At 37.5% G+C, this 21,280-nt stretch overlaps 1 protein-coding gene across 1 annotated transcript in view; it reads left to right on the forward strand.

Annotated features, from left to right (window-relative positions):
* The window catches only part of EFHC2 (EF-hand domain containing 2), a 194,578-nt gene that overhangs the window by 38,175 nt on the left and 135,123 nt on the right, over positions 1–21,280 (forward strand). The window contains 2 exon segments of the mRNA XM_060002095.1: positions 2,398–2,559; positions 2,561–2,592. Coding sequence (XP_059858078.1) covers positions 2,398–2,559; positions 2,561–2,592 — 194 coding nt within the window.

The following is a 21,280-nucleotide window of genomic DNA, read 5'->3' on the forward strand; positions in this document are numbered from 1 at the left end:
ATGCTGCAGACGGACATGTGGTACACATATCATTTCAAATTAGTGTTTCCGTTTTCTTTGGATAAATACCCAGAAGTGGAATTGCTGAGTCATATGGTAGTTCTATTTTTAATTGTTTAAAGAACTTCCATACACACCAATTTATATTCCCACCAACAGTGCACAAGGATTCCCTTTTCTCCATGTCCTTGCCAACACTTGTTATTTCTTATCTTTTTGACAGTAACCATCCCAACAGGTGTGTGGTGATATCTCATTGTGGGTTTGCTTTGCATTTCCCTGATGATTAGTGATGTTGAGCATCTTTTCATGTACCTGTTGGCCATTTGTATGTCTTCTTTGGAAAAACGTGTATTCAGATCCTCTGTCCATTTTTTAATCACACTTTTTTTTTGCCATTGAGTTCTTTATATATTTTGGATATTAACTCGTTATCAGATATATTATTTGCAAATATTTTACCTCATTTCATAGGTTGCCTTGAAACAAAGTATTTTCAAACGTCCTTTCAGAATTCCTGCCAATGCGTCATGCTTTGCAGGAGGCTATCGCTCTGGCATATATAATCCCGGCAAAGTATAAAGTTCAAGAAGCAAATTCAGGATACTGGTTACCTCTGGAGAGGGAGGCAAGGGGCATGAACTCTGAGAGAGGGCTTTATTTGTTTCTTCTTTTAATATTTTAATTTCATTGGAGTGTAGTTGATTTACAATGTTGTGTTAGTTTCAGGTATACAGCAGAGTGATTCAGATTCTTTTCTCATATAGGTTATCACAGAATATTGAGTAGAGTTCCCTGTGCTATATACAGTAGGTCCTTGTTGGTTATCTATCTTATATATAGTAGTATTTGTATGTTCATCTACAAGTATCATATATCACTCATATGTGGAATCTAATTTAAAAAAGATACAAATGAACTTATTTACAAAACAGAAACAGACACAGATATCGAAATCAGGAGCTTGGGATAAGAGAGTGCTTTAATTGTATCTGAAATGTTTTATATTTTATACAGGGCTGTGGTGTACATGGATGTTCATGATATGATATGCATATGATACAACAAATATCATATATCATAATAAATGTATACGATCTTTATTGTATCATATATCATATATTACCTTGGATATTATATTAACTTGAATATGCTGCTTATTTCCATGCTAATATTATCCATAAATAATACTGTATTTTTGAATGTTTTCAGACTTTATGTAAGTGAAATGATCAAATTTTGTGTGCCTTTCTACTACCTTTTTTTTGCTTGACATTTTTTTGAGATTTGTCCATATTGATGCATATAATTTTAGACCTCTGTATTAATATTAATTGAGGTATCTTTTTTGCTATTGATGGACATTTAGATTGTTTCCTATTTTTCACTCTTACCAACACTGCTGTAACAAATAATCTGATCTATAGCTCCCCATGCATGGTGCAAAAGATATTTAGAGGCTTTCCTGGTGGCGCAGTGGTTGAGAGTCCGCCTGCCGATGCAGGGGACATGGGTTCGTGCCCCGGTCCGGGAAGATCCCACATGCCGCGGAGCGGCTGGGCCCGTGAGCCATGGCCTCTGAGCCTGCGCGTCCGGAGTCTGTGCTCAGCAACGGGAAAGGCCACAGCAGTGAGAGGCCCATGTACTGCAAAAAAAAAATAAAAAAATAAAAAATTTAGGAGTGGACTTGCTAGGCCTCAGGGCATATACACCTTTCACTTCGCTAGGTATTGCCATGTCTTTCCTCAGAGGGATTTTTCTGTTTTACTTTCCTACTAGCAGTGCCTGCATGTTGGTGTTGGCCCACATTTTGCCAATCCTTGGTAGCATTATCTAGGCTTTGCCCTCTCTGCCCAGATCCTCAGAAGAGATGGGAGGGGAGTGGAGAAGAGGGAGAGCAAGGTTCTACAATTAGGAGGAGAATGTCAGCTCTGATGAATTTCCTGTGACATTTACTTTAATGAGGAAAAGATTTTATTCTCTGTTTTGATGAAAATAATATTTAGACTTCTGTGGGAAAACTGTTACATTTTTACTCTGAAGTAGAGGAGTTTTTTTTTTTTCCTGTTTACATTCTTGGCAAATAAGTAGAATAGACCAATTAGCAAGCTAATGTCCTAAATGTTCACTTACAGTAATAATTTTTAAATGTTTTAAAGTAGCATGGAGCATTGGGTTTATTCTTATTGCTTTTCAAGGTTTTGAATTTGTTAAAATGAATTGAATTTAAAATGAGACACAACTTTATGATGAAGATTGATCATAATTATTTGCCACTCTCATTTGCATTTTGTAATGGGAAAATAAATGATGGGAAATGTGTTTACCTTTTCAAACAAATAAGAAAAGTCACAAAGAGTAACTTTGGCCATTTTATGTTGTCTCTTGTGTTCACAGATGGGAAAAGAGAAATTCCACAAATCTCAACATTGGGGCTTTTGCAACAATGTTAGGATGCTGGTGAGTGAAGATAAACCAGGAATAGGTGGAGAACTGCTTCTCGGACAAAAGATAAAGCCAAAACATAGTGTATTTCCTAAAGGAATGGGAACTGATTTCACCATCCTGGGTGGCTTTTGATAAACAGGGTAAGTCACATGACACTGGGAGAAATGCAGTCTTAAAATGTTACATGTACTAAATATTAAGTAGATGTGAGAAAATAAGAGTCCTCAATGTAAATGTAAATGTTCATCTGAAATGACACATTCTAGAACAAAGGTACCCTAAACAAAGAAAAGTTATCCCTGCTCCTGTTTCTGACTAGGTACATTGGCTGCAGGACGCTTAATGTTCATCACCTTTCTTGGCTAATGTTATCAACCTTTCTCTCATCTCCTGCCCTGGACAGGATAATGTCCTTCTACAGACTGTAAGAGTCTGGTCAGACTGCCACTTTTGCTTAGTGATTGCCATTAACTAAAGAATTTTGTTTGATTCTGAATGTGCCATTGAATACAACGGGAAAATGCCGTCCCTTCTTTTCTCCATACTAATTATGGTTCCTCATCCCTGAGGACCATAGGGTGACATGGCATGAATTGTAGAAGTGAAGGAAAGAGGTGCTATTATTAGACAAGAGTCTGAACTTTTTAGTGATATGTGTTTGTATACATAACACATGCACGTATACTGGCATATTGACAGTTGTAGAAGGCGATCCTTTTGAGTATCTTAAAAAGAGACTAAGATCAAAGGGGAAAAACCCAAGGTGACCAGTTATTTTCCACAAGGCAGCTATATGGATATGCTCTGTTCATCACACAACCTTGTATCACGGCCCCATGGTCTGTTCTCCAAAAAAGAACTTGTTATTGGATTATTTAGGTCCTGTAATTAAAAAATAACTCAGGACTAAAGAATTCAAACTGTAGTATGCTAAGTTTACCAGGAAGTTTTTAGCAGCCTTAGCATGGATTGGTTGGCAATACTTTGATTCCAATTAAAATGTCTTCAAATTCGGTAGAAGTGACATATCCCATGTCATCTGAGTTAGGGTCAATGAATTAGAGCACATATTTCTTTTGAAGCCCCATTCTGACACTTACGGAGATCTAACAGACCACGGGAAAGCTTCTTTCCTCGGAAACCATCTCTACTTTGAACGTGGACCAATATTTTTCTTTTTTTTGATTATTTTCAGTACCTGGCTTAGTGCTGGACCCAGAGTTCAGAAGCAGTCTCTGGGCTGACTGACTTGGGTAGATCATGCATGACTTCCTGTTAACGTCAATCTTGTAGGTGTTTGCACATCATCATTCTAGAATATTTAATTTTCAAGGGTCAAACAAAAGATTCTATTTTTACTTCCTGTGTCAAAAAGAGGGTATTGACAATAGTGTAATCCACCACTGAATAATGTAGGCCACCATATATTAAACTATTCTCTTGCATTTAAAGTTGAAAATTTATTTTATTTCATGTTTTTCTCAGTATTTAATATGTGCCTTTCGAGCCTATTTTATAGCCCTTTAATTACTTATAAAATTATGTAGACTATTTCATGAAGTTGGAATAATTTTAGCTTTAAACTACTTGAGAAAATGAAGAGCTTGCTCATTTCAGGCCTAACTAAATGCGACATAATTCTTTCAGTTATTTTGTTGGTCAACTTCAATTAAATATTCATTGAGCTTTAAATGAGACACTAAGACTATGAAATATTTACGTGCTCTGATGAGATTGTGAACTTCAGATTGGATCCTGGTTAATACCCAGAGCAAATTATAAAGCACTTTCTGCATTTGTGGTTCAACAAAATAAGTCAACACCTGTTAATCATTTTTCTTGAAAATGAGACACTTGCAACTCGTTGCCAGTTTTTCCAACAGCTTTTAATCATAACAATATACCTAGGGTTCCATTCTCAAACAATACAAAGTAGAAATAAAGGCAGTTCTTTGGAAAGTGCATCAAAATTAATATTTGCAGTAGATGCTCTTGGTGCCCACCCAGACCCATGATAGGGGTGGGGCACCCCTCCCCAACAGCTGTAGCAAGTGCTTTGGCAAACAACTCACACCTGTAACCCTCCATGGAGTTTGCTCTTGGCCAATGGGCATTGCATCACCCAGAGAGGTAACCTGGGAGGTTACACTGGCCCCCTCATCACAGGACCGGGTAGCAAATGGCTGACTGATTTGTCAAGGGTAAAAGGCTGAGCTTCTTTAAGGTGAGACAACTCTGTGTTGTGATTTAGGCCCATAGCCCCTTGTGGCATTAAGCCTCGGCAAAGCTTCATGTGAGAATGCATCCTCGCTTGGATCATTTCTCTTCCTTTGGCTGTTCCCCTCACTCCCTTACAGGTTTCTCCCAAGAGTACGCCCTTAATAAATCACACGCACCTAAATCCCTGTTTTAGGTTCGGCTTCTAGGTTCTGCCCAACCTAAGACAATGTTCCAGTTTCTATCCATAATTCTAAAAGTGACCATCAAAATGCTCTGCTCAGGCAGACCATCAAATTACAAGCAGAAAAGATGCTATTTGCAGTCACGCAGAAGAGCCAGCATTTATCATCCTGCCTGGCCCTCATGGCAGACATTTCTAGCTATTTATCTTTTCTTCACTCTCCCCTTCATTCTTGTGGAGAGAACACTAGTTTTATTCAGGCTGGAGACGTGCCCACTTACAGGTGTTCACCTCCCCCAGGCTCCCTGCAGCTAGGGCTGGCCACTTGGCTCACTTCTAGCCAATGATATGTGAGTTAAGGTTTATTGGGTGGGGCTCCTGGGAAAGGTATTTTTCTAATTAAAGGAGTCAGGCTCAGCTGGTATGTTTTTCCTGCCCTTCGCCCTGCCTTGTTTTCCTCTCTGGAACTAGGACATAATTCCTTGGGGGCACATCAGCCATCTTGTGACTGCAGCAGAGATACAGGGAATCTAGGGCCCCGATGGCATCATGCAGCCACTGTTTCAGGCCTGGGCTGTGTCTCTCCGGACTTCTTGATAAATGAGAAAAATCAGCCCCTATTTCAGAGGTTCTCAACCCAGGGAGGCGTCTAGAAATGTGTGGAGGTGTTTTAAGTTGTCGCAATGACGGGAAGCAGCACTGGACTAGGATAAAGCAAGTGAGGCACTTGTCTTGGGTACAGAATTTAAGGGGCACCCCAAAACTCAGTAACCCGCCAGATAATATTTTAATGAAATCTCTTAAAAATTAATGCAAAAAATTCAGGTTGAATAAAATGCCAGCATGTTATAATAAAGACAGGATCAGTAACTGCCATGCTGAGCCATACTGGAGCCTGAGGCAAAAAGAAAAGTCAGTAGCACTGATTCCATATTTGTTTAACATGGTGGTATTTTGTTCATTATGGATTTCTGGCATTAGTTTTGATGTTTTAAATTGCCTCGCCCTAGGGCCAGACCTGACCCAGAGGTGCTGCTGCTATTTGAGCAGCTGGGGGCCAGCCTTGTATTTTACGTCCTGCATCGTGGGGAGGGCAACCCCCCCACCGGGCAGAGTATTCTGCCTAAAATGCCAGTACTGCTCCCATTGAGAAACACAGTCCTAACTTGCTTAAAACCCTTGGCAGTGGGAGGATTTATGCATATAGCCAAACATAATTTTGCCTGATACTGCACCTACTGCCCAAAGACTAGTTATTTCGTTGAATTCATTTAAATACAAGCAAGCACATATTCATTCAACCAGTTAGTTCCAGTCATCATCCCAGCACCTCTATCAGGAAGAAGCAAACGTGGATGATTGTTCTTATTTTATAAATGAGGAATCATTGGCAAGAAGTGGGGCAGGGGCAGCGTTCTGATTGTGGCTTATTCACCTTATGCGTCTGAGCCTGAGTTTCCTTGACCCTGACGTGGGGCTTGGCTAGCTGGTTGCTAATACCCCTTTACCTCTAGCAGTCTCTGCCTAAGTCTTGAGTCTCAGTCTGTGGCATGTAGTCTATGACTACAGGGAAATTCATCCTAGAACTGAGCCCAGACCCTGAATCTCCTGGCCTGGGGCTCTTTCTAATTACATCAGGCACCTACTGCTTCATTGTTGATTGAAGTTGGGCACTTCGTAGTTTATAATGTGTCGCCGTTGCTATCGTTACCTGCTTTTATAAAAAAGTCAGACTAGTTAGAAATACTCAAATGACTGAATGTTTTTTAATGACTTTTATCTGGATGTTAAGCATCATTTACATACTCTACAATTATACACTCATTTCTCTTCATTTGTCAATGGCTCCTAGTTAGCCTAATTTGTTGGCTGATTTGCAAATGACTCTATTATAGTAGTAAGTGGCAGGATAAAGGTTGATCCTATGGGGTATTATGCATGCATTTAGAAATATTTCATTTTTTCCATCTACTGTATACATAATAATTATAATCAAAACTACTGACCACAGAATTAGAATTTTAATAACTGCATTCATTGACATTGAGTTTATGATGAGCTGATTATTTAGTACTGTTTGGATCTCTATGCTTTGAACAATATGAAAACAAAAATTTAAAGTATAATTTGATCTCTTGGGTCACCTTGATGTATTTTTTTAATTGAACAAGTTGGTTTATTATTCCTTGCAGTGAGGGAAAACATATACCCTGAGTAACTGTGGGATGTCTAAGTAAGCAGGTGTTAGAAAAGACTTACTATAAGATTTGGGCTTGTGTTAGGTAATTTTGGAGAGGATCGAAGGAAGTGAGGCCTTGCTCTGGATTGGGTGCTCTCAGGAAGCGGGGGTACTTCTATGACTGTGTATCTTTTTTAAAAAATTGAAGTATAGTTGCTGTACAATATTATGTAAGTTACAGGTGTACAATATAGTGAGTCACAATTTTTAAAGGTTGTATTCCATCCATTTACAGTTATTATAAAATATTGGCTATATTCCCTGTGTTGTACAATATATTCTGGCAGCTTATTTTATACCTAATAGTTTGTGCCTCTTAGTCCCCTACTCCCAGTGCCCCTCCCCCCTTCCCTCTCCCCACTGGTAACCACTAGTTTGTTCTCTATATCTGTGAGTCTGCTTCTTTTTTGTAATAGTCACTAGTTTATTGTGTTTTTTAGATTCCACCTATAAGTGATATCATACAGTGTTTGTCTTTCTCTGTCTGACTTACCTTACATAGCATAATGCCCTCCAAGTTCATCCATGTTGCTGCAAATGGCAAAAATTTTCATTCTTTTTTATGGCTGAGTAGTATTACATTGTGTGTGTGTGTGTGTGTGTGTGTGTGTGTGTGTACACACCACTTCTTCTTTATCCATTTATCTGCTGATGGACACTTAGGTTGCTTCCATAGCTTGGCAATTGTAAATAATGCCACTGTGAACATTGGGGTGCATGTAACTTTTCGAATTAGTGGTTTTGTTTTTTTTTCAGATACATATTCAGGAGTGGAATTGCTGGGTCCTATGGTAGTTCTGTTTTTAGTTTTTGAGAACCCTCCAAACTATTTCCACAGTGGCTGCACCAGTTTACATTCCCACCAAAAGTATACGAGGGTTCCCTTTTCTCCACACCCTCACCAACACTTGTTATTTGTTGTCTTTGTGATAGTAGCCATTCTGATAGATTTGAGTTGATGTCTTATTGTGGTTTTGCATTACCCTGATGATTAGTGACGTTGAGCATCTTTTCATGTGCCTGTTGGCCATCTGCACTCCTCTTTGGAAAAATGTCTGTTCAGTTCTTCTGCCCATTTTTTATGACTGTGTATCTTAATAAATCTCATTTATGGGGACAGCAGACTAGAGTGAGGCTACATCTGTAATTGGGAGATAAGCAGCCATCACTCCCATGAGCTAGGACAGGAGGATATTTGGCATTTTGTGGCTTGGACGATGTTTATGTTCTGTCTGTGTTTAGATGTAGCTATGGAGTGGTCTGTTTTTTTGGTCTTGATCCACTGTGGTCACAGAGCAGCCTTGTCTGAGGATGGTATTTTCCGGAAGTGTTCATGTTCAGTGGGAGAACACCAAGGCTTTGCTGTGGCTGCCAGACCAGCCTGTAGCAGCACCAAGGCCAGCTGATAGTGCCAGGCTGGCTCCTGCATGTCAGGGGCTGCTTTTCTCCTTACCCAATACCAGCCAAACTTTTTAGTTTTCCCACAGGGGATCAAGGAGCGATCAAGTAGGCTAGAATTTTGTATTGGCAAAGAACAATACATGACTACAGATCCTTGAAGTTTTGCCTAAAGCCAATTAGGAATGTTACAAAATATAATCAGCGTATATAAAAATAAAATACAATTAAAAATTTAAAAATAACTAGAAAATGTGTCAGATACTATACCTTTAAACCATACCCAAAAGGTCAAATGAAAAATTTCCATAGGTTTATGTGACTGTCAGGTTATCTGAAACCTGTTAGAATCATTTCATAAAAGACACCGATATGTATAATTATAACACAATGTGCTTGTAATACATTGCCATTTAAGTCCCATGTTTTAGGTCACAGTTACATAATCTTCACCTACTGAGCTTTAAAGATGAAATCAAAAGGCTTGCCTGGGGCTGCCCTGGTGGCGCAGTGGTTGAGACTCCGCCTGCCGATGCGGGGGACGCGGGTTCGTGCCCGGTCCGGGAGGATCCCACGTGCCGTGGAGCGGCTGGGCCTGTGAGCCATGGCCACTGAGCCTGCGCGTCCGGAGCCTGTGCTCCGCAGCGGGAGAGGCCACGACAGTGAGGGGCCCACATACCGCAAAAAACAAAACAAAACAAAAGGCTTGCCTGAAATCACACATGTCATACCCCAAATTCTCAACTGTATATTCTGCATCTATTTCTAAAACACAAAATTACCTTCTTTAAATTTATGTTAAACTGATAAAGTTTCTAATTTCATCATGCATTATGGCTTTCTTTAATCTTTTGGAATTCAGAAGGCGTTTAATAAAAACTCCCAAATCTGGAATAAATGTTTTTGGAATAAAAAGAATGAGGTTCATAAATGAGTCTTTGACTGAAGAAGAGAGAGTTCTTCCTCCCCTCTTTTCTAAAACCTAGAGTGTGGTTACCAGGCAAAATTTTAAGACCCTCCCCTCAGGGTTATACTTTTTATCAATAAGTAGGCCTGTGGCTTATTCGCATCAGCCCAAAGTTAAAATTGTCTTTTTGAGCTTAAACCTGAGTAGATACCACTACACACCCATTAGAATGGCTATAACTTAAAAAGACTGACAATACCAAGTGCTGACAAGGATGTTAAGAAACTGAAACTTCTAAGTATTCCTGGAGGGAATATAAAATGGTACTGCCATTTTGGAAGACAGTTTGGGAGTTTCTTAAATAGTTAAATATATGCTAACACATGACTCAGTTAATTCCACTCCTACATATATTTCTAAGAGAAATTAAAACATATGTTCACACAAAAACTTGTATGTGAATGATTATAGCGTCATTATTCATAATAGCCCAAAACAGGGAACAACCCAAATGTCCATCAACTGATGAATGGATGAACAAAATGTGGTATAGCCATACAATGGAAACTATTTGTCAATAAAAAGAAACTACTGGTGTATAGTACAATATGGATAAACCTCAGAAACATACTAAGTAAAAGAAAGCAGACACAGAAGGCTTCATATTGTATGATTCCATCTATCTGAAATTCTAAAAAAGGCAAATATATCAGAGAAAGCCGATCAGTAGTTGCCTGGGGTTGGCAGTGGGAGAGGGAATGTTTTGGGGGTGATAGAAGTGTTCTAAACTGGATTGTGGTGATGATCACACAGGTCTATAAATTTATGAAAAGTCATTGAACTGTATACTGACAAGAGGTGAGTTTATGGCATATAAATTACAGTTTAATATATTAGTCTAGGACTGCCATAACAAAATACCATAGACTGGGTGCCTTGAACCACAGAAATTTATTTTTCTCATAGTTCTGGGTGTTAGAAGTCCAAGATCACGGTGCTGGCAGGGTTGGTTTCTCTTAAGGCCTCTTTCCTGGGGTTGCAGATGGCCGCCCTCTTGCTGCCTCTTTACATGGCTATTCTCTGTACATACTGATTTTTTTTTTTTTTGAACACAAAAATCTTTGTCATGTATAACATTTTAGATCACAAATTAGGAACTGATAGTTACTGTTTGATTTGTTGACTTATATTTTAGGCTGATTTATATTTTGATCTGAAGTTTTAATCTATACAGCAATGTTTATTTATTAAAAACTACTTCCCTCTCTGAATTCAGACCAGCCGCAGGTTTATTGGAAACATTTAAAAGATTATTTACCTTCCTGAATTTTGTATTTTCAGGATTCTACCCTATAGTAAGCTCACCCTTTTTTAACACTGATGGTGGGTGATGGTACAAATACTGACTATATAATCTATGTCCTTTTTTAAAAAAATATTTTTGAAATAATTTTGTACTTACAGGAAATCACAAAAATGGCACAAGACAGTTCCTGTGTCTCTTTTCCCAGCTTTCCCCAACAACAGCATCTTATACAATTATAGTACATTATCAAAACCAGGAAATTGACATTAGTATAATACTAAACTTGCAGACCTTAATTGAATTTCACCAGTTTTTACATGCACTCATATTTCCCCTTTAGTTTATAGTTCTGTGAAATTTTATCACAGGTACGGATTCGTGTAACCACCACCACAATCAGGACACAGAAAACTGTATTCCTCTAGGATTTTGTTGTTTGAGTCTTTATTTTAATCAACTTTACTGAGGTATAACTTGTATATGATAAAATGTACCCATTTTAAGCATACAGTCCCATGAGTTCTAACAAATGTATACACAGGTAACCACACCGCAGACACCATATAGAACATCTCTACCACCCTAGACAGTTCCCTCATGCCCCCTTCCATTCAGCCCTCCTCCATGGCTCTGACTTGCATCACTATAGTTTTGCCTATTCTTGAGCTTCATATAAATGGAATCTTATAGTGTGTCTTCTCTGGAGTCTGGCTCACTGTTTGGGATTTAAGATTTGAGGCACAGCTTTATGCTGTGTATGTATACAAAGAAAGTGCAGCCAATTCACATGTAATAATTCACCATGGCAGATTTCTGGTTACTTTTATAATTGTTTTTCATTCTCTGGACTGATATTCCTTTATTTTTAAACATGCTGGTTTTTATTTTTTTCAAATAAATTGCTCTCCTAACTCCCTTCAGAGGTTTAAAAACATTTAGCATTGTTAATTTCTAAATTGAAACATGTTAGAATTGTTCATATCCTTCTACTTATTTTAATTATGCTCCTCTATTTAAATACCTATTCTGAGTATGAAATTCATTGTGGTGTTTAGTGTGGTAATAGTTCTTTTAATAAAGAGGATTCATCAGGGACACATGTCATTATCATAAACCTTTTATCAGAGGTACAAATAATTGAGGGCGCATGGCTGTTCATTCTAGGACATCAGAAATGGGGAGGTGGCAGGGAGGGCATGAATTCCACATTATTGAAAGGGGGACAGAAATACTTATCTCCATTCTTTTTTCAATGTTGTCCCACTTCCTCTTCTTATGTCCCATCTCTCAACCTCCTTAATCTTTCCCCTTCCATTCTTTTGACCTCTTTCTCTATTTCTTTTTCTCTCTTATTGGACTTCGTCTGTCTCTTCATCCTCATTCTCTTTCCTTTCATGCGTTTTTATTCATCTTCCATCAAGTGTGCCCTATTTAACTTTCTTCCCTTTGCCTACTTTGTCTTCCTCTGTCCCAGGCCTTGCAATTGCTGACTTCTCTTCTTAGGAAAGTAGAATTATCATCATCATCATCATCATCATCATTATTGCCAGGGTCTTTTCCTTTCCCTTTACCTGTAGGATTGAACCCAGGATATGTATGTCTCCCCAAATGGAGCATTGTTTGAATGAACTCTGTGTACATTGGTTGGGGTATCCCTTGGGAACATGGTCCTCCTGCAACACCCCTGTAATAGGAGGCTCTCTGGTGTAGGGGAGAGAGCAAGGGTTTCAGTCAGACAGATGGGTTCAAAACCTGGATTTACCATTTATTACCTATTTCATCTGGGCTATGTTTTTAACCTCTCTTGGTCTTAATTCCCTCATCTGTCAAGTAAGAGTAACAAACCTATCTTAGAATTGCCGTGAGCATCAGATGGACAATGCACATCAAGTGTCCAGCTCATCGCATGTAGTCCTGAAGAATTAACTCTCCTCCTTTGCTTAAGGCCTGGCTTATTTTCTTACGTGGGGTAGGGAGGACGGTGTTCCTAGGGGAAGTGAAGCATAAGCTCGGACTATCCCAGTCATCACCTGTGCTGCAGAATTCTTGCATTTTTCTTTGGCACAAATTCTGCCATATTCCAGAAGAATCCGTTTGGAGATGCCACCATTGAGACCAGTGAATTCTAAAAAGTAGCCATTAAGCTATCGATGCATTGCTCTTTCCAGTTGTTCCCCAGTGTTCCGTTTACTCTGTGGGTATTAAGGTAGTTTAAAAAGTCTTCTATTGTTTAATAAGAGAGTTTGTCATGTGTCTTCTATTTTAGCAAATTCACTTAATGGTCTTTTAGGGGAAAGGTGATAAATAACTACATTTATTATTGTTTTACTTTTTCACTATTCTGAACTAATAGCAGTCAGTAATAGACTACTACAATTGTATTTGCATTCCGATTATTCTAAACTCAAAGATTTTACACCATTGTCAACTAGGTTCTAGAAACTTCATGTAGGCCCTTTTATGTTTAATCAAAATTTTACTTCCTTCGTAGTCTACTCTGTTGTTTCCCTCCTTTTTAGCCTAAAATATAAAATCTGTTTTTGAGTGTATTTTATTCTATCTCTGGTTCTACTTGTTGATTTTTTTCATCTGGTGTTTCAGGGCATTTATTTATTTTTTTATTTTAAACTTTTTATTGAAATATAGTTGATTTATAATATTGTATTAGTTTCAGGTATATAACATAGGGATTCAATACTTTTATAGATTGAATTGCCATTTCAAGTTATTATAAAATAAATAATGGCTGTATTTCCCTGTGCTATATAATATATCCTAGTTGCTTATTTATTTTATGGATAGGTGTTTGTATCTCTTAAAACCTACCCTTATCTTGCCCCCCCCCAACTGGTAACCAGTAGTTTGTTCTCTATATCTGTGAGTCTGTTTGTGATATTAATTCATTTTATTTTTTAGATTCCACATATCAGTGATAACATACAGTATTTGTCTTTTTTTTGACTTACTTCACTAAGCCTAATACCCTCTAGGTCTATCCACATCGTTGCAAATGGCAGAATTCCATTCTTTTTTATGGCTGAGTAGTATTCCATTGTGTGTCTGTATATATCACATCTTCTTTATCCATTCATATGTTGATAAACACTTGGATTGCTTCCATATTTTGGCTATTGTAAATAATTCTACTGTTAACATTGGGGTGCATGTATTTTTTTGAATTAGTGTTTTTGTTTTTTTTCAGATACATACCCAGGAGTGGAATTTCTGGATCATGTGATAGTTCTATTTTTAGTTTTTTGAGGAAACTCTTTAATTTCTTCCATAGTGGCTGCTCCAATTTACACTCCCACCAGCAGTGTACAAGGGTTCCCCTTTCTCTGCATCCTCGCCAACATTTGTTATTTGTAGACTTTTTTGATGATAGCCATTCTGACAGGTATGAGGTGATGTCTCATTGTGGTTTTGGTTTGCATTTCTCTGATGATTATCAGAGCATTTATTTTGACATTTGTGTTTGAATTTCAAAAATAAAGCTGTTTTTCAATTCTGGTCTAGTTGGCTTTTACAGTCAGCTTTATTAATTGAAGCTTTGGTTCTTACTGATATGTAATGGGGATAATATTATTAATGTGTGTTCCCAGCTTTCTCCTTTTCCCCACACCCTGCCTGCTGAACAAAAATTTGTCTTTGCTCATTGCACTCCCCCGCCACCCCGCTCCATCCTCTAAGGATTCTTCTGAGTTTTTCAGTAAGATTCTCAGGCTTTGGGGGATGCAGAAAAGGGAGAAGGGCTGGAAAGAGCTGGGGGGAGGAGAGAGAGAGGGAGAGAGATGTCTTAGCGCTGATGGTGAGGAAATGTGAGACTGACAAGACTTGAAAAAGAGAGGAAAGGCATTTTTGTGAGAAGTGGAGATGTGGAGCATAAATTGGATCACCTTTAGAGTTTCTTCAGGGAGCTAAGGTGAGACAGAGTTTTCAATTGCTGTTGGTTGCTCAGCCTTTTCTTGGACTATATTACCATGCTGGGCCTGGTCCACATTGGCTCATTATTTGAGTTCCATCTAAATGTTAAGTCACTAAATTATATATTTTTGTTTATATTTAAACAAGTAAGAGAGCCACCATTACCCTCTGTCACTGATCAGTTGACCCCGGTCCTCTCTTGTTTCCCTCTGAAATCTCCCTTTCATCAGTCTCCTTTTGAAGGCCACTGCTGCTATCCTATTTCATATCTTTCATCCAGAGAGTAGCCTCTTCAGCGCCATCCCTGCCTTCAGTCTGATTCCCCTTTCAACTGCCCACTCTGCTACAGGGTTAACTTTCTAAAATATTTAGAATCCTTTGACTTAGCTTTGCATGGCCTGGGGACCACCTGCCTTTTGGCTCTTGTACCTTACTCATCTCATCTCCTCTGCCACCCCTTCCCCACTCAGCCCTCAGCCACACAAAATGACTCACAGGACCCCACATACCATATACTACCATGCTCTTGTAACTTTGTACATGCTGTTCCCTCCACAGAGAATGCCCTTACCCACCTGTCCACGCATGCAGTTCTTCTTTCATCTCTCAGCCTTGAAGGCTCATTTCACTTGTCACCTCCACTGTGATGCGTTCTTCTTGATGCTCTCTCAGGTGGTTCGCACTTCCCCCTCCTACTGGAGCATTTTCAGACCCCTGTTAGAATCGCCCTGTTACTCTTCTCTGTGTCCTTCACTGAGCTGGAGTGTGGTGGGGATTTTGTGGCAGTTCAGGACATAATGCTTAACCTCTGAAGGTGGCCTCTGAAGCTAGGCAGTGTGAGTTCTAACCCCAGCTGTCCTATTCTCTTATCTCGAGACCTTGGGTAAATTATTTAACTTCCTAAACCTTGACTTCTGTAAAACAAGGATCACGATATTACCTATTTTAGAGCTGTGTTGTGAGGAGTAAATGAGATAGAGTGTAAAAGAACTTAACACATTGCCTGACCCGTTATAACTACTTAATCAGAGTTGGCTATTTTCATTTATCTTTGAATTCTCAGAGCCTAGCACAGTGCCTGACACATCACAGGTGCTCAGCGATGAATGGCTTTGTAAGAATATTATTTTGTCTCTCCTAATGACTTTATCTCCAGCGCATTATAATTATTTGGTGGTACCATTCCCTGTTTTGCAATTATTTGCATACAGTCTAATCTCCCTTACTTGACTGTGTAATCCTTGTAGCTGGAGAGATTGTTTTATTGAATGCTGTACACTACGCATAGAGCTTTGAACTTAGCAGGTGCTCTGTAACTGGGTTGGTCTATGTTACTTTTGATACAGGAGCCTTTCCATATGAAGTATCCATTTTGTGATCTCAGCTGTTGATGCACTTGTGGGAAGTAAGTGACATACTTTGAAACCAGTAGGACAATCTAATGTACAGGGGAATCCAGTTTATTGAGTAATTATTAGAAGTATAGAATAGATTCTTTCGATTGGAGGAGAACATAAAAGGCATCTTATCTAAGCATCTTTCTTCTTACTCTTTTGGGAGGAATCCAGCCTTTTAGAGTACATAATATCTCCAAATGATGGCAAGAAAGAGTGTTTTTGCCTCAGGTCCCATTATTATTCCCTCTGAAAAAATATATATAAAATACTTGGTAAATTATATATATATATATATATATTTACCAAATATTTGTCTTTTATATTGTAGGTGCTGTTTTTCTTTTGTATCTTTAATATTGAATATTTGAATATTCATTTTTCTCTATTCAGTTTATGAAACCCCATGATTAGCAATGGGATTTGTGTTGGATAGGGTTACCCCCTTCTTCTCAACCTAATTATTTTTCCAGGAAGACTTATTTTTAAGCAGTGGGTCTGAACCTCTTCTCTTAGTAATATCAAGTGTTTTTAAATTGCTTTGCCCAATAGATTCCATAAGGATGTGAAAAGACAATTTTAGATGTGGTTTTGACAGTATTTTTAAGCTTCTAGCTTTGCATCCTACACTGATTTATATATTATTCAGTATTTTTATACATTCATTTTCTCTCCAAAGTGCTGTTATATATACATAATTTTCTTAATCCTTTAAATAGTGCTGCACTGTCCTGTGGTGAGCAAGTGTTGATTTTCTAATTTTTGCTAAAAGGTTAACCAGGGAACAAAGACTTTAAGTGGTTTGCACCAGTTATGTGGTTAATTAGTGATACAGCTACAAGAATAATATTCTAGCGTTCTAGTCACATCTTTTTCCCCTTTTATAAACCATAAAATCAGGTCTTAAGAAGAAGCAGACAAGTAAAAATAAATTTGATGAATGCTTATACTGTCCATATAGGTTAGGTGCATTTCATCTTAAACCCACCTAGATTTAGTCATGAAAATTGGAGCATAAATTATAAATGGATTCATGATGATAATATTTTTATAATACGAAAAACTTCTGGAAATCATCTTTCTATAGTTTGTATTTTTTGTCATTTTTAAATTGAATTTACCTTTATTGACCATCTCTTATGTTCAACAAGCTAAATGAGATTCAGATTTGTATAACTTGAATTTTCTAAAATGATATGCCTATTTAAACACAGTATCCATAGGAACATAAATTTATCAAAAAAAAGTGAGGAGAAAATGAGAATTTGGAGTGAGATTATAACTTAGGCACTGATGTTTAGATGAACCTCTCCACCTTCACAATCCCAGTTAAATGACTTCAAAATTTTTAAATACGGAGAAACCATAATAGTGTTGGAGGCCAGGGAGGAGGTCCATCTTCTTGTTGCAAACTGTGAAGAATTTCCACTAGATACAGTGCAGATGAAATCATATTGAAGAATTATACCAAAACCAACATGCAATTTCACTTCCTAAGAAAGTGACAAGAATTGAGTTGGGGGCTTAGGACAACCTGTAGGGGCTTCCACTTGGCTTACTTTCACAGCTATTGATGGATTAAGAGTGTCACTAGGAGGCCCAGGAATAGTCACACTGAGGGAAAAAGCAGGCCCTGCATTAGGGCGTTTCTCTGATGCGACAGGCAATGCACACGAAGGACTGGTTATATTCGCTCTGTTCCCGGAGTGGAGGTCAGGTCAATTTATAAAATTTTTGTGTGGAAAAATCTGAAGTTTTTCCTTAAGGGGACTCTCCATGGCCCCAATTCCGTCCCTGCTTCCCTTAACATTCATGTATATGAATTTCTATCAACCAGCTTCCCACTGAGAGGAAGAATCAGAACATTGGAATGGACGCTGAAGGAAGGAAAGAAGACCTGCCCACCCTATTTTTAGAAAAACATCAGCCTGGATAGACTGCTCTTTGTTCAAGAATGAACAAAGAAACCCAACAGAAGGTTTCTGGAAAGGCTCTGCGGTGTAAATGGAGGAGAACATAGTATTTAAGAGGCAGAGGAAAAACAATATTTATTTTAAAAGTATGCCTTCTATAGGAAAATGAATATTTGTGATAATGATTTGCTTTGTGCTTTCTATTGAGTGCAAAGAAGTATACAAAACAAAGTAAGCATTTAAAGCAAACTGAAGTGAAGTCTAGAAGGAGAAAAGAGAATACGTTTAAAATATTGTTGAATGAGACTGTAGGTGAAAAGGAAAGGGAACTTGCTGAAGGAGGAAGAAATGTGAGGAAACTAAAAAGCATTATATGTAGTAAAATTTTAAAAAAAAGAAACTGGAGAATATGAGATGAGTAATGGAAAAGGCAAACTTGAGAAATTCTCCCAGAATGCAGAGGAAAAGGTCAGATATGAGAGCTTGAGATAGGTAATGAAAGGTTGGACAGAGGATGGAGCTCTTATAATATATAGACAATTGTTCCGAAAGAATTAGAAGCTAGATTAAAAGCAACCAAATCAGTTAAGCATGCCATAAAAAAACAATAAAAACAAAACCAACTTTCTGGACTATAAAAACACACAGATCTACAGATCAAATGCTTACCGTGTACCAGAGAAAACAACAAAAAAAGAGACCAATAATTAGATATAGTCTGGCGTTTTTTATGTTAATGTCAAGGATAAAGCAAATTAATTACCTAGCATCCTGAGAGAAAAAGTAGTTTAACCCCCAAAGAAGGAGAAGTTGACATCAGAATTCTCTGCAGTCTTAAATGCCAGAAGACAGGGAAGCAATGTCTATAACTTTTAGGGGAAAATGTTTGTGACCCACAAATTCTAGACTCAGCCAAGGTGGTATTAGTGAAAGCCACAGAAGGATGTTCTCAGATATATGATTTCTCACAAATATGCCGTCCACATACTTTTCCTGAGAAAGTTGCTTGAACATGTACTCCAGCCAGTTGTAAAGCAAATTAAACAGTTCAACCATGAGGGAAGCCATGAAATAAAAGGGTTAGTGGTGAGCAATGGAAACAAACTTATAAGTAATTATAAAATATAAATAAAGTTGAAAACAGTGTAAACATTTTAAATGTTTATTGAAAGATAAAAGCACAATAAATAATAATAAAATGACAAATGCAAGATAGGGATATAAAAAGAAAAAATATAGTATTTTTCGCCATTCAAGGGAGTTGTTCCAATAGATGTTAATTTTTTGCTATTCACACTTGAACTGACAATTCTTTACAAATTAAAAGTAACAATGAATAGAGTTGAAATCTCTCTCAATCAATGGGGAAAAAGGCTTCTTATATCATCTTTCTCTAGGACCTGTAAATATTCCTTCTTTTAACTCTGCTTAATAAACATATATACTTTGTGTTTTTAACTACATTAAAAAAGAAAAAAGACTTTTAAAGTAAAAATACACCAGAACATGAAAACTGTATATAGATTGGTGGTGGGATTTTGTGGCACATAAATCTTCAGTGAGTATGGGCATGAAAATATAATCATTTTTTTAAAGTATATATAATTTGGCATAATGAAAATAAGAATTTCTTAAAAGTATACACAATTTGACATAGAATCACCATTATGTTAAGGAAAGACATTAACAAAACAGTGGGTTCTAGGTAGTAGAAATATCCTACACTTCTTTCTGTTCCTATTTTCATATTTTTGTAATGCATATGTATTAATTTTTATAGTGAGAAAATGAACTTCATTAAAATAAAAAGTCCTATAGATACAGCAGAGTTATAAGTAAGGCAGATTTATAATATTGAATGCTTTGTTCTTTCCCCCCCAAATTAAAAATAAACCAAGCATTTAATTAAGGCACTAGAAAAAGCATAACACAAAAAATTTCATCTGAGAACTGAAGGAAAAAATTAATAAATTTAAAAGCAGAATTTTGTAAATCAGTAAACAGAATAGATTTGAACAAGAAGTCAAGGAGTTGAGTCTTAAAAACAACAGAATTAACAAACTTCTAGACTTCTAGCTTATTTACTCAGGAAAGCAAACAAAAATACACAAAATAATGTATTTAAATCACAAATTCATAGGAAATAAAATGCACTGCTTATGCTAATTATAAAGTGAAGTGAATATTATAGTAAATATTAAGTAGCAAAGTTGACTCAAGGAGTACAACACTGGAATTGGCCAATAACTAGGGAAATATTAGAGAAAACCTCCAAAGAGCTACTCCAGCTGTTGAAGTGATTGTCTCTAAGTAGTAGGGTTGTGGACTTTTCCCGCCACTTTGTGCTCTTTGGTAGTCTCAAACCCGCATAGCACAGGGAGATCAGCTCCGTGCTCTGTGACTGCCTAGAGGGGTGGGATAGGGAGGGTGGGAGGGAGGGAGGGACATCTGGATCACGAGTTGTTTGTTCGTTTTTGTGGGTTTTTTGTGTTTTTTTGGTGGGTTTTTTTTGTTTGTGGTTTCTTTGGTTCTTGTTTTTTGTGTTTTTTTTCTTGTTTTTGTTTTTTACTAGTAACATGAATAGATGAAACAAGTGTTCTTTACTGTATTCAAGAAATAAGTAAAGGAAGATTGTGAGTTTTGACTTAGGCCACTCTGGATGTACTACACTCAGAAAAGACTATATTGCTCACTCCCGTTCCTAAAGAAATAAAGCTGAATTATGGCAAGGTTCTCTCCTGCATGTTAGAAACACTGCAGAGTATGGTCTGTGCATTTGCCATCAAAATTGTAGAGGGAGAGGAGCAGGTAAGGAAAGTATTTTCTCCATATAAGAAGATCATTTTTTTTTTGGAAAGGAAACTTACTTTAATTATAATATGTGTATATCCTGTTTATCTTGTTGATTGTGTGCTTACAAAAGCAACCGTTCATTCACACCCATTTTTAAAATGCTCACTTGGTAATGTCACTTTGCTAGAATCAGATGAATAACATTGTGTTCTCCACAGATCTTATGTTGTGAGAAAGGAATGTGATGAGTGGAGATATGCACAAAATGTGATAAGGGCATCACAACAGCAAGAGTGTGACTAAGGTCGTGTTTCCAAAGAACTTGAGCTCATTGAATTGTACCTCAAGTTAATCAAATTAATCTAGAAGTAACTTTGAGAAACACCTTCTTGGGTATTTGTGGCTCACATTAGCATATCACAGGAAATGTGAAATGAAAAAAAAATCTGAGGAACTTTGTACAACTCATTATTTACCAAAAGTGTGTGCCCATGGAACCCTCTTCCCTAAAATTGTTTATCACAAGCTCAGGGCTCCAGTGGGTTGAGGGACACACT

This window comes from Delphinus delphis, chromosome X (assembly GCF_949987515.2).
Source record: "Delphinus delphis chromosome X, mDelDel1.2, whole genome shotgun sequence".
Taxonomy (NCBI): Eukaryota; Metazoa; Chordata; class Mammalia; order Artiodactyla; family Delphinidae; genus Delphinus; species Delphinus delphis.